This window comes from Lepidochelys kempii, chromosome 16 (genome assembly GCF_965140265.1).
Source record: "Lepidochelys kempii isolate rLepKem1 chromosome 16, rLepKem1.hap2, whole genome shotgun sequence".
NCBI classification, from domain to species: Eukaryota; Metazoa; Chordata; order Testudines; family Cheloniidae; genus Lepidochelys; species Lepidochelys kempii.
The window spans coordinates 20597074-20609756 of record NC_133271.1 but is presented as its reverse complement, the minus strand read 5'-3'; the positions used below and the strand labels follow the sequence as shown (position 1 = coordinate 20609756).

Here is a 12683-nt window from a genome sequence, read left to right as displayed (position 1 = left end):
TCTTTTTTGTTATATAGATTAGCCATTAGATGGGCACAAAGCCCCACACTGAAGGCTACAACAGAACTGTTTGTTGAAGAATATTCCTATCCAACAGGACAGACCCAGCCTTGCTTAGCTTATAGAATAGGATTTGGTCAACAGCCAAAGGTGATACAGCAGAAAATGTTTTGATTGTAATAGCAAATCTGTCATTTGATGAATATGCTTTGTGTGTTGTAGATTAACTGGTTTGGAGGGAATACAACGAAAGGTTTAAGGTCTGAGCTCATCATTTATTCAGTGGTCAGTTGTGGCCTCATGATCTAAAGATTGTGTCTTCCAGGAACAATAAGCATTAGGAGCTGATGAACAAAAGATATAGAAAGAAAGATACCTGTTTCACCCAAATGTCTCCAGTAATAAAGAACTAGGAAGAATAAAGAGATGAGAGGAAACAGGTTTTATATAAATAGGACTGATCCCAAGAGAGTGCTGTCCAAAGACTTTCACAAGAAGTGATCAGTACACTACTTAGCTCTTTTCACCTGGCCATCTCAAAGGAGGGTAAGTGACATTGCACAGATGAGACAACTGAGGCACAGAATAGTAAATGACTCATCCACATACACAGCAGGTCACTGGCAGAGCTGCAAATAGAACCAGGTATTCTGATTCCCAGCCCTGGACCTATCCCCTGGACCACACTGCCCCACTCTAGAGTCCTTGAATAAAAGGAAACAACAAGGCCAATGATTTTGATCTTTTGTGTTTCACAGGTACGAGCCATGAGACTGTCGTTTGTGGGTGAGATGGGCTGGGAGCTCCATGTGCCCAAGCAGGACTGTGTGCGGGTTTACCGGGCTGTGATGAAGGCAGGTGCCGGGCACGGCATTACCAACGCCGGGTACAGAGCCATCGACTCCCTCAGCATTGAGAAAGGTTTCTCAGGCGAACTTGCTTTTCACCTGTACTAGCATGTGTTGCTCTGCTGTCATCTGGTGGGGACAATGCACATGAGGCAAGCAAAGAAAGATGGTGGACTTCCTGCCATCTGTCCCTCTGCCTTGGTCTTGGGCAGGTCTTGGAAAGTTTGAGTTTGGGCTTGGTTCAAATAACACCCCCAGGAATTCAGATGCATAGCCGGAACTCCTTCCAAACTCCCCAACCCCATCACACCCGTCTCCTTCAGGGAGATCCAGCTGCCCCCAACACTTTGCACAGTGATCCAGGGAGAAGCCAGGTAACTTTATTCCCCCATCCGTGGCCAGGGGTTTTCCAGCTTCAGGGACAGGGCAGTGCACCCCACTGTAAAGGGTTGATAACTAGGGGTGGACCATGCAACTCGGGTGACCCAGCTCCTCACTGAGTTCTCCCTAAACATTGGTCTTGTATTAAGGGTGTATGTTTTAACTAAGCTTACTGGCCTGTCATCAGTTAAGGACCAAAAACAAAGGGAGGAGGGATGTGTGGGGTTATTTCAGTGGCCTCTTCTCTTAGCATTTAGCCTTTAAAACAGAAAGGGCCTGAGGGAAAGGATTGTTAGAATGAGTCACTTTGAGAGATTGATGCTCCTAGATGGATTGAACCCTCCTTAGGTGAATCCACTAAAAATCTCCTGGCACAAAGTGAGGCTTTGGGAAAGGGGAAACCCTTTTCTCTCTCTGAGGAGGGGTCATCTGCCTTCAGGAGAACTTTAATCTGAGTCAGGATTAAGTTCCATAGAGTTCTAGCTCCCTGGTCACCTCCAAAATGGGTTAAAAACCTGTTAGACTTTGGGAATTTACACTAGGAAAAAGGAACATGAAAAACTCAAGTGGGCCATTCTTCCCTCACAGGAAACAAGCAACGCCCATTGACTCTGTACGGGTCACTCATCTCCAGCTCCTTGTACCTCCCTCCTCGCCCCAGTCTCCAAGTCCTCCTAGACGTTCATGGATTTAGCCTCACTGCCCCCTTGCCCGGGAGGGAGAGAGCCACGCCGTTTCCCAGAGCAGAGGCACAGAGAGAGGAAGTGTTGCACCCAGGGTGGCGCACACAGAACGTGTAGCAGAGCTAGTAATTGAACTCCGTTCTTCGGAGTCCCAGACCTCTACCTTAACCCTAAGCGCCCCCAACATCCCATCAGCAGTGAGGAATAGGGCGCCCAGGCTAATAAGCCTATCCAGTATTCCCACCTCATGCTCAGGTGACTTTTCTGTGACTCAAACCTCCAGCCTCCCTTCACGCACGTGAACACCCACACCCACACACAACCCTACACCCACACACAGAGGATATTGATGTTTCTTGCTTTGCTGGTCCCTGATAGCCAGTTTGTTCGGTGTGTTTATTCATTACCCTCCACTGGAATGGAGTTGTTTTCTCTGCTTTCCCCTGAGCGCTCCAGTTTTGTTCCCAACGTCCTCCCCTGCAGCTCATTTCTCCTGTGGCTGTTTGAGTGGCACAGAGTGTCCCTGCTTGACTCCGAGAGCTAAAACCAAGGCTGGCTGTAGGGTTGGAGGAGCCCATCTGAATAAAATCAGAGGGATGTTCCAGTTTCCTTCCCCATCCCACATCGTTTTTCTGCCTCTGCCCCAGGCCGCGGACCAGAGGCACCAAAATACCCCCCAGAGGCCATTTTCTGGCCAAATGGAAAGCAGTAAGTAGCTAAAATCTCCAGAGCAAGCCCCCACCTAGGAGACTTCCGGCCCAGCTTTGCAGATGGCCAAAGAATTCAGAGAAACACGTCGAGCTCCAAGGGCTTTTCCATCCTGGGCCTGCCAACCTGTAGATTCATCCATTGCCCTTGATGAGTGACCTAGTGCCTAGAGGTGCTCAAGAAATGGGGAATTTACCCACATGTTTAGTTTTTGTGTTAAAAAAAAACCAAACAGTTTTGTCTTGTTAAAAAATGTCAGGTTTGAGCTGGAAAATCAACACCCACCCCATAAAAATAATTGTGGAAAATGGCAATGTCCTGTGGAAATGTCTATTTTGACAAAAAAGATGTTTCTAACCCCCCCCCCCATCACTTCTTGATGGAAACATTTCAACCAGTTCTACTAGAGCCTTGTGTTTCTTTTAGGGCTGATGGAGACGAGGTGCTCCACAGGAGGGGTGAGGTACTCCTGAGAGGGGCTGGTGAATGTGAGGGGGTAAAATACTCCAGAGGGAGGTGGGGTCTAGGAAGTACTCTGTGGGGGGGGGAAGGCAGGGTTTGTGGTGGGTGGGAGATGTTTTTCATGGGGGAGAAGAGTGTAAATAACCACATGTAAATAACCCTGCAGTTCCTGAGTGGAGGTGGATGGGGGGGTGTTCTGGGGCACTCTTCGAAGAAGTGAGAACGTGGTTGGAACACACTGAGTTCCAGCTATTCCGAGCTGCTCACAGCCATCAGGGAGCCATCAGCAGCGTGACTGTAACTTGGAGCAACCCAGTGGTTGCTCTAACTTACTCCGGGGTCCAGGCAGGCTCCAAGAATTCAGTGAGGCCAGAGATGTCTCAAGCCACCTTTGGCTGTTCCTCCTCCATTCCCAGGCCCAGTGCAGGAATGGAGCACCAGAGGATTGGGACCGACGGGGTGCTGCCTTCTCCTGAAGCTGCAGGGGGGAATGCTGCAGCAAGAGAGGAGTGTGACAGAGGAGCTGCTTTTCATCTCACTGGCCCTGAACTAGCCAAGGGTGGAGCAGGGCCGGACCGAGCACTTGGGGGTTCAAGTGCTTCGTTCTCCTCACCCTGGCTCTCCCAGGCCTTGTTGTAACTGGGGAGAAAGGTGGGAACAGACGGGGAGACCCATGATGGGTCTGTCTTTCTCTGCAGGGTACAGGCACTGGCATGCGGATCTGCGTCCTGATGACACCCCCCTAGAAGCAGGCCTGGCCTTCACTTGTAAACTCAAGTCCAGCATTCCCTTCCTTGGACGGGAAGCTCTGGAGACACAGCAAGCATCGGGAGTCCGCCGGCGCCTGGTCTGCTTCACCATTGATGAGTAAGTATGACCGTCCCTGGGCTGGGCTGTGCATCGGTGAGCTCTGCCTGGGTGTATTAAATACAACAGTCACCCTGGTCCTTGTGATCCAACTTTAACCAGAAAGAAAATTCTGCCCCACACACCAACTCGGAGCTCAGCCACAAACTCCCTCTGCCATTTCCTCCGCTCTTGTTTTATCTGATCAAACTTCTACGTGTGAAAATGGGTGGGGTTATCTGGTTCCAACCAAAATAGCAGGGGATATTGCAAGTCAGGACTGAGGCACACTGTCAGAGCTGTGTGTGTGGCCGAGGAATGTAATCCATGGGGTAACATGTCAGGGTTAACATGCACTGGCAGAGCTGTGTAGGTTACAGCCTGGAATAGTGGAGTGCCAGAGGTTAGAGACTGGTGCAAGGCTTTGTGTGGAAGCCCAGGACTGGAATAACAGGGGGTGGGAGATTATTGGCAGAGTACTGTTTAGGAAGCTAGCACAGAGCATGCCTACCTGCACAATGTGTTCCTGTGGTCAGCACCTTTAACTCCTTGATTTTCTCTAACAACTCCGCTGGGTAAAACCCCAAGAGTGGCAGGGAACTGCCCTGCTGGGCTGCTGTCTGCTAAAGGTCTGCTCTGCTCTGGTCCTGCAGGAAGGTGCCTATGTTTGGACTGGAGGCCATCTGGAGAAACGGCAAAGTCGTCGGGCACATCCGGAGGGCAGATTTTGGCTTTGCCATCAACAAAACCATTGCCTACGGGTACATCCGGAACCCTGATGGAGGACCAGTGAGTATAGGGAACATGGTGCCTCCCGGGCCCCCATGTCATGTCAAGCTGTGTTAGCAGCCCCAAATTACACATCGCTATACCTAGAACTACATCCAAATGGCTGCAGGGTGGCTGAGCTTGCAGTCCCTTCTAGCCCTATGATTCTGTGACCCTAGGAATTAGTTGCAAAGTCACCAAGTTGTCTCATTAGAAAATAAATCCCCTCCCAAAAATCTAAATGCATCATTCTGACCATTTCAAAACAAAACATTTCAATATTTTGATTTGAAATCACTTTTCTTTTCAACGTTTACTTCAGTTTTATTTTTAAAACATGTTTAAAGTTTAAAAGAAAGAAAGAAAGAAAGAAAGAAAGAAAGAAAGAAAGAAAGAAAGAAAGAAAGAAAATGTTTCATTTGACCCGAATTACTAATTTTTTCCAACCTTTTTGGTTCACTGAAAATTACAAAAAATGTCCATGGCAGTTTGAATTGAAATGATTTTACATTTTTTGGAATGGTCAGTGATCCAAAATATCTGTTATTGGCACTGCTCTAGTTCTCAGTGTCTGGGGAGAGATGGGTCTTCAGGGGGCGCATGAATAGAGAGAGAGTAGTAACCTAGCTCAAGAAACATGTTTTGGGTGTATGGAGCAGCTTGGAAGGAGGAGTCCTGGAGACTCGGACAAACGGTGTGTTGAGGTTGACAGTGCTGGAAGAGTGCAGGATGCAGGGAGGAGAAGCAGAAAGACACAACGACAGACAGACAGGGAGGGGCAGAATTATGCAGGGAGAATTCACATCCATGTGTGGAGAATGCTGTGTTTCATTCTCTGAGTCAGAAGATTTGCAGGGGGAGAAAGCGTAACATTGATTTTATTTAAAACCTCACACACACACTAATCTTTAACACACACTAATCTTTAAAGAGAGAGCGCAAACACTAATCTGGGGACTGAAGGATTGCAAGGTCCCCTCTCGTCTCTTCACAAAGTTCTTATCTTGTATAACCAGAGTGAAGAGATTCCAAAGAGTGAGAGATTGCAGCAGTTTAGCAACGAACAGCTTTCTCTCTAGTGACTCCCATGCTGTTCTTTTGCACAGCTCCGTCTCCAGACTCAGTCACAGGTGCAAGCTAGAACGTTAACTGCAACAATGTATTCGCTCTAATTTGATCCTAGGAACTTGTGTCTAATAGGAACACATCAGGCACTTAACTGAATAGCCTCATGGGGGAGGGGGACTCTAATTAACCCATGTGCTATAGACAGAGAGATAATTACACTTATATGAGGGTGTTTTGGGGTGGGAGGACTAAAGATAAAATCCCCAGGAACCAACTTAATCTCATACACAGAGCAGGCAAAAAAAAAAGCTCATAAATTGCTGGTTGGTTTTAGATCACCTTGATTTTTCATCCTGTGGCAACAACAGTGCTGGGCTCCTGAGCCATGCGATTTTTATGGTCCAGTTAGTTGCTTTCCTATTCCCAAAACAATATCTTTCCCCTGCCTATTGTTTCTCATCAAGGAGTATCCTTCCTTCCTTCCTTCCCTCCTGAGCCTAGAAGAGGGCAGCCTGGTGCAGTGAGCAGACTCCTGTTGCTGATGACAGGGAGCTTTCCAGCCCCATCCATTCACTCTCCCGGCATCTCATAATGTGACAGGCACCTGGAGCAGATGGAGCCTTGACATCAAAAGGGTTAGGGGAAAAGAATTCTGACACTCTGCTTCATGCCTGATGGTTGAGCCCCACGGGCTGATGACTCTGTGTGTGTGTGTGTGTGAGAGAGAGAAAGAGAGCGCAAATAATGTGGGATCATATCTCTACGGAAAAACCACAGCTCCGTTCTCTCAGTGTGCTCTGCCCTTTGCAGTCATTGTGTTTCCTGTGAATTAGAGGGGGATCCTGATGAGGCATTGCCTTTTGCTGGGTTGCCACTAGTAGAGGAGAAAGTAGGGGGGGGGGGGGAAATTAGGAACATGGTCCCAGGTACCTGCTAGAAGCCCAGAGTTAAAATACATTCCTCAAGTCTTTGCATTCCACCTATTCTGTGGAAAGGAAGTTTCTTTTACACAGGAACTCAATGTTCTCCAGCCAAATCCCCTGTAGCAGAGGTGGAATTTTAAAGGCCCTGGGCTGTAGCTTTAAAATGAATACAGTGTAGATGGGGCAAACAGAGGGAGTGGCTTAGTGGTGGGAGATGTGTAGAGTTAATACACATTGCCGCTGTTCAGGTCTGCTCCTTCCTCCCCCCCAGACACTGTTGACCTTGACAGAGAGGCAGCATTAAAAGGAGTGTGAATGCTTCCAACAGAGAGAGGGACCAGAAGTGGTGAATCAGAGATTAGAAAGCTGCCCCAGAAGGCGTTTGTTTGCTTTTTATCTCATTATATTGGAGTCTGCAATGTTGGTGTGAAACCATATTGCACAATTCTGGGCAGACAGGCAGAGCAACCATAGTGGAGAATGGGGAAAAGTGCCACATTGGGTATTCCAGCCAGGCACTTAGGGACAGAGCTGACTGTGGAAGAAATATGGAACAAAAACATCTGCTTGAGTTGTGTTTAAGGAAGCCAAACTAAGCCTCGGTTGAGAAAAAGGATTCCCAAAGACTTGCACTTTTCAAGAAGGGGCCCATTAGTGAAATGAAAATTATTCTAAAAAATATCAAGCTGCTCTCCGTTACATTCCAGCACCCTGTTGAAGTCAGGTGCAAGCTAGAATGTGAGTTGCAACAATGCGTCATCACTTGCCAGTGTTAGCTATGTTGGTGAGAACAGAATTTGACTCCCCTTTTTTTCTCGTTAGTATCTATGTAAGAAACGGCTTATATAGCCCCTGCTATTGTAGTTCACACCTCACACCTTTAATGCAGTTATCCTCACATCACCCTGTCAGGCATGGCAGTGCTATTATCCCCATTTTACAGATGGGAACCTGAGACACAAAGAGGCTAGTAAACTTGCCTATGGTCGTACAGCAATTCTCTGGTGGAGAAGGGAATTGAACCCATGTCTCCTGAGTCATAGCAAACAATCTGCCCACTGGGCCATTCTACTTTTCAGCCTGTTATAATGAAAATGTAATAATAGGCCTCCAACCTGTTCTCCTTGCTTCCAGGCATCATGACATGATGACACTTTGATGCCACACGGTGATATTTCGACACATCATATTATGACAAGCTCTCACAATGCCTAAATATGTCTGGTCAAACAAACTCACTTAGCAGCAGCTGTTGGTACAGCGGGGAAGGAGCCTGAGAAATAGGCTCTGGTGACTATACAAGAATTTTTGCAAAAACTCATCAGTTCGAATGGTGCTAATTTTCACCATTGCTGCTGGCAATGGGGGGACTTTTCACCCCAGGCAGAAGTTGCAAATTATTACAGCACCAACAATAAACATCGTAGGAAAATATCAGTTTTCCGAGGCCAAAGTCGATAAAGCTTGTGCTAAACTCTCAAGTGGGTGTGAGTTAAGCCTCAGGTTTGAAGCTGGTAAGAGTCTCAGGAGCTGCTTTTTTCTCGTAGAAGTGATGTATCGCTGCCTCTTTGTCAGGTCTTGAGACTGTGCAGGCTTCCTGGAGAGCTGCCTTGGGCAAGTTTCAGAGTGGTAGCCGTGTTAGTCTGTGTCAGCAAAAATAACGAGGAGTCCTTGTAGCACCTTAGAGACTAACAAATTTATTTGGACATAAGCTTTCATGGGTTAGAACCCACTTCACCAGATGCAAGGAGTGAAAATACAGGAGCAGGTATAAATACATGAAAGGATGGGGGGTTGCTTTACCAAGTGTGAGGTCAGTGCAAGGAGATAAATCAATTAACAGCAGGATACCAAGGGAGGAAAAATAACTTTTGAAGTGGTAAGAGAGTGGCTCATTATAGACAGGTTTCAGAGTAACAGCCGTGTTAGTCTGTATTCGCAAAAAGAAAAGGAGTACTTGTGGCACCTTAGAGACTAACCAATTTATTTGAGCATGAGCTTTCGTGAGCTACAGCTCACAGTTGACAAGAAGGTGTGAGTAACAGTAGGGAGAAATTAGTCTTTGGGCAAGTTGTTTTCCCTTTAACAGCCAGTTCTCCTCCTAGTGCAGGGAAAAGTGAGTGGAAGAGAAAGCAGAGTACATCTGCATGCCAGAGCTCGGAGCCACTTTGCCCAGTGCTGTTGAGTTAACCGCTCAAGCGCCTTGGGAAGTGCACATGCAGCCAGAATCTAAGCTAGCCACGGTTCGGATCCAGACGGCATTCAGCCGCCGGGATTCTGATAAATGATTCCACTTTGGCCCATCTCTACAATAAATGCTCTGTTCACTTAGCTTGGCTTCCTTTTCTTCCTCTTTCATTTGGTTTTCTCCTGCCTGTAACTTCTCACTCCTCTTCTCTTCCCACCATCACCATGAGCCTTCTCATTCCTCCCTGAAACTAAAGTAGGGATCTTTAGTGAAGCCCACGAGGTGGCCAGGGTGTATGTGAGGAGAGGGCTGGCCCCTCCTGTGCATAAAGACCTGGAGAGACAAACAAGCATTGAGCTAGAACCCACCAGGCAGCCCGGTTGCTCCGCTCTCCCCATTCAACCACACACCATAAAGAGCAGCACCAGCAAAGTCATTTTCAAAAAGACTCCTGCCCCCTCTTCTCCTCGAGGGCCTTTTCAGGTGACATTAACCCCCAATTAAAGCGATCAGGCCTGGCAATCAGCAAGGCACTTCATACAGGTGGTCTCTCTTTACAGGCCCACAACCTTGTCAGCTTCCATTGTGCGGCAAGCGCTGACTTCAGTCGGGGGCACCAGCTCGAAGGCCTCCTGCAGAAAGGCATAGTTCACTGAGCAGATGTTAACGTATAGCCTTTATCCCTCTGCTCGGTAGGATAACTCCTGCCTGATTTCCATGGTAATTGCCACTGCAGGAGGAAGCGGGGAGTTTTGCATGTGCGTGCTGTGCAGCGTGACACGTTGATGGATGCCAGCGCAGATCAGCTGCCCTCAAGCAGGACGGCAGGAGACCTTTCAGCTGGATTCTTTCCATGCTGCAGCTTCGGGACCAGCGAGGTGTGGCTGTGCGTTCTATGCTGGGTCCAAGTTTCTTCCTCCTGGAGGCACTGCAGACTTGATAGCATGCGAGCTCTCCCCATCTCTTCAGCCCCAGCCATCACACCCATTCTCAGTGTGCCCTCTAGAGACTGGCATCTGCAGGAGAGAAAAAATAACTCCTGGCCCTGCCGTGCCAATGTCCTCCCCAGATCACCGGGCAAACCTAAGACCCCTCCAGCACTGCCCCAGCCAATCGAGAGCTGGAAATGTATACTGGAACCTCTCTTTTCTTGGTCATTGTCGCTAGGACTCCATTAGCCCCATCCTGCCCTGGCCACTCGTTCAGCCTACTAGTGATGCTGTTAAACCTGTAGGCATTGCATAGTGCTAACAGTTCCAGTTTACAAGGCAGTGTTGCTGGCTCTTGTGCGCACCTGTGATTTGCAGGGTGTACTGGAATAAATCCATAGCCTCTTTGAATTTTCACGATGGCTACAATGCTGCACACCATGGATGCAAGGGAGGATACAATCCATATCTTCTGGCTCCAAATGGGCAAGCTGATCCACTCTCCATTAGCTTGTAGCAGTATAGGGCATATGACACAAATTGGAGCAGGTCTGATTCCATCCAGTGAGGGCAGCGGTGTACACACACAAGCCAGTATCTTCCAGCTTTATTTACAGCTATACGTCTGTATGTAATAATTGTAATTTGCAGCTCCATAGCACCTTTTCATCCAAAGATCTCAAAGTGCTTTGTGAATGCCTCCCTGCCAGGGAGTATTGTTCCCTTCGTCTTACAGATGAGTAAACTGGGGCACAGCGAGGGGAAATGACCAGCTCATAGCGTCACAATGAGCCTGCAGCAATGCTAGGAATGGAACCCAGTGAGTGGCTGGCTGTGTCTCTGTGTCCTTCCTTGTGTCGGAAGCTCTTCACCTGAGAATCAAGGCTCCCCCTGCACCCTCATGTGACAACCCCACCACTGCGGATGGGGTTGCAGAGGCAGAGGAGGTGAACAGCAGGGCAAGGCCGCAGCCCAGGCAATACAGCTGTAACTCTCGAACACTGGAGTGTTCTCTGAGCTAGCAGGACTAAGCGCCCCTAGGTAAAGTAATGTGCACTGCGGGGTCTGTTGCCCTTTGGTTGGCTAGTGCACACCACCGCCAGGGATTTTCAAACCCATCAGGAAATGCTTCCGAACAGATACAACAAACATAACACAAGTGTCTCGTTACATCAGCCAGTGCCGGGCCAGGCGAGTGGCCCTCGTCCACACCAGGATCTCCAGTGCGGGGGTTATGCATGTTCTCTCCTCGTGTTCAATGCAATCCAGCCAGATGGGGAGCAGTTGGGGAACCTGCTTTTCTAATAGGTTTGTCTCCAGGAGGTTATACCCATAATACGCTCTGTGGTTACCCAGCTGCTCTGGAGTGGAACTCAATTTGACTTTCATTGTTTTGCCTGGTTGTAAATTCGATTTGCTTTAGATTCTGTGGGGAAAAAAGACCCGGTGCTTTTAAAATCTACATTCCTTCCCTTTTGGAGCTCTCTGGGAAGGAATGCGAGCAGCACCAGACCTGGCAAAAGAAATCACTCCTCTAGTCCTGTGTCCGTAGCCTAGGCACTTCCAGCTTCTTCCACACTATGCCTTGAGAGGAGTGTCCGTTCCCCATGGCTCCCTGACCCTTCTGCTGTAACTGCTAGGCAGACAACCAGCAGTTCTGGCATGGAGACCTGGGTTGAGATCACCAACTCTTACCACCTAACAGGTGAGAGACAATAATGGCTTTTGGACATTATCAATCCAGACTGGAGTTGAACCAGCAACTTAGAAGCAAAAGGTGGCACAGCCCAATCCTCTTAGCACTCCTGGCCTTCCACACAGGAGTTGATAGCAAGCCTCCAAACACACTATCGCAGCACAGCAATGTTCTGGGGCATGACCGTGAAACGCTGCCTCGCTTGTTTAAGTGGGAGAGAAATGTGGGGGAGCCCATATATCAATGTCTCTGTCCTGTCCCCACTGCAGGTCTCCCTGGAGTTTGTGAAGAGTGGTGAATACATGCTGGAGAGGATGGGAGCTACCTATCCTGCCACAGCCCATACCAAGTCACCATTCGATCCAGAGAACAAGAGAGTGAAGGGGATCTATTGAGAGAGAGTGAGCACTCGGGACTGTGGTTGGAGAGTGAACCACGCACCTGTGCTGGTGACAGGCTGAGGGAGGGAGGTGGATATTAACAGCTGACTATCCAGACTCATGAAGGTAAAACCTCCCTGCTACAGTGATGACTTGGCATCTTCCAAAGCTCCAAAATCTATCTTCACTATAGGACCACACCATGGTGTCTGCTCAGACCCTGAAGAATACTGCACGTTCTCTCTGGCTCTGTCCTGGGGACTCAGCTCTTTTCATTGTATTGGAAACAATAAAGCTCATGGGGTGCTGAAAAACATGGTATTGGGGACTCGACTAACTATTTACAGCTCTCCTCTACTGGGACACGTATGGCATACCTAGGCCACATACGCTACCCACGGAAATAAATGGTTTTGATGGAGAGGAGAAGATTTTGCTCTCCTTCTTTACCCTTTTATCTATAGTATCTCCCCAACCCTCGATGCACCTCACAGCCCCCAGGGCTCTTGTAAGCATTTTCCCTTTGATGATAGGTTTCAGAGTAACAGCCATGTTAGTCTGTATTCGCAAAAAGAAAAGGAGTACTTGTGGCACCTTAGAGACTAACCAATTTATTTGAGCATGAGCTTTCGTGAGCTACAGCTCACTTCATCGGATGCATACCGTGGAAACTGCAGCAGACTTTATATACACACAGAGATCATAAAACAATACCTCCTCCCACCCCACTGTCCTGCTGGTAATAGCAGCCCCTACATGGGCTATTACCAGGAGGAGAGTGAGTTTGTGGGTGGGGGGGGGGT

At 48.3% G+C, this 12683-nt stretch overlaps 1 protein-coding gene across 1 annotated transcript in view; it reads left to right on the top strand.

Annotated features, from left to right (window-relative positions):
• SARDH (sarcosine dehydrogenase) overlaps positions 1–12196 on the top strand; it is a 100206-nt gene extending 88010 nt beyond the window's left edge. The window contains exons 18-21 of the mRNA XM_073314286.1: positions 759–921; positions 3781–3949; positions 4582–4717; positions 11770–12196. Of these exons, the coding sequence (XP_073170387.1) occupies positions 759–921; positions 3781–3949; positions 4582–4717; positions 11770–11895 (594 nt within the window). The 3' untranslated portion in view covers positions 11896–12196. The remainder of the gene's footprint in view (positions 1–758; positions 922–3780; positions 3950–4581; positions 4718–11769) is intronic.
• Positions 12197–12683: the final 487 nt, after the last annotated feature.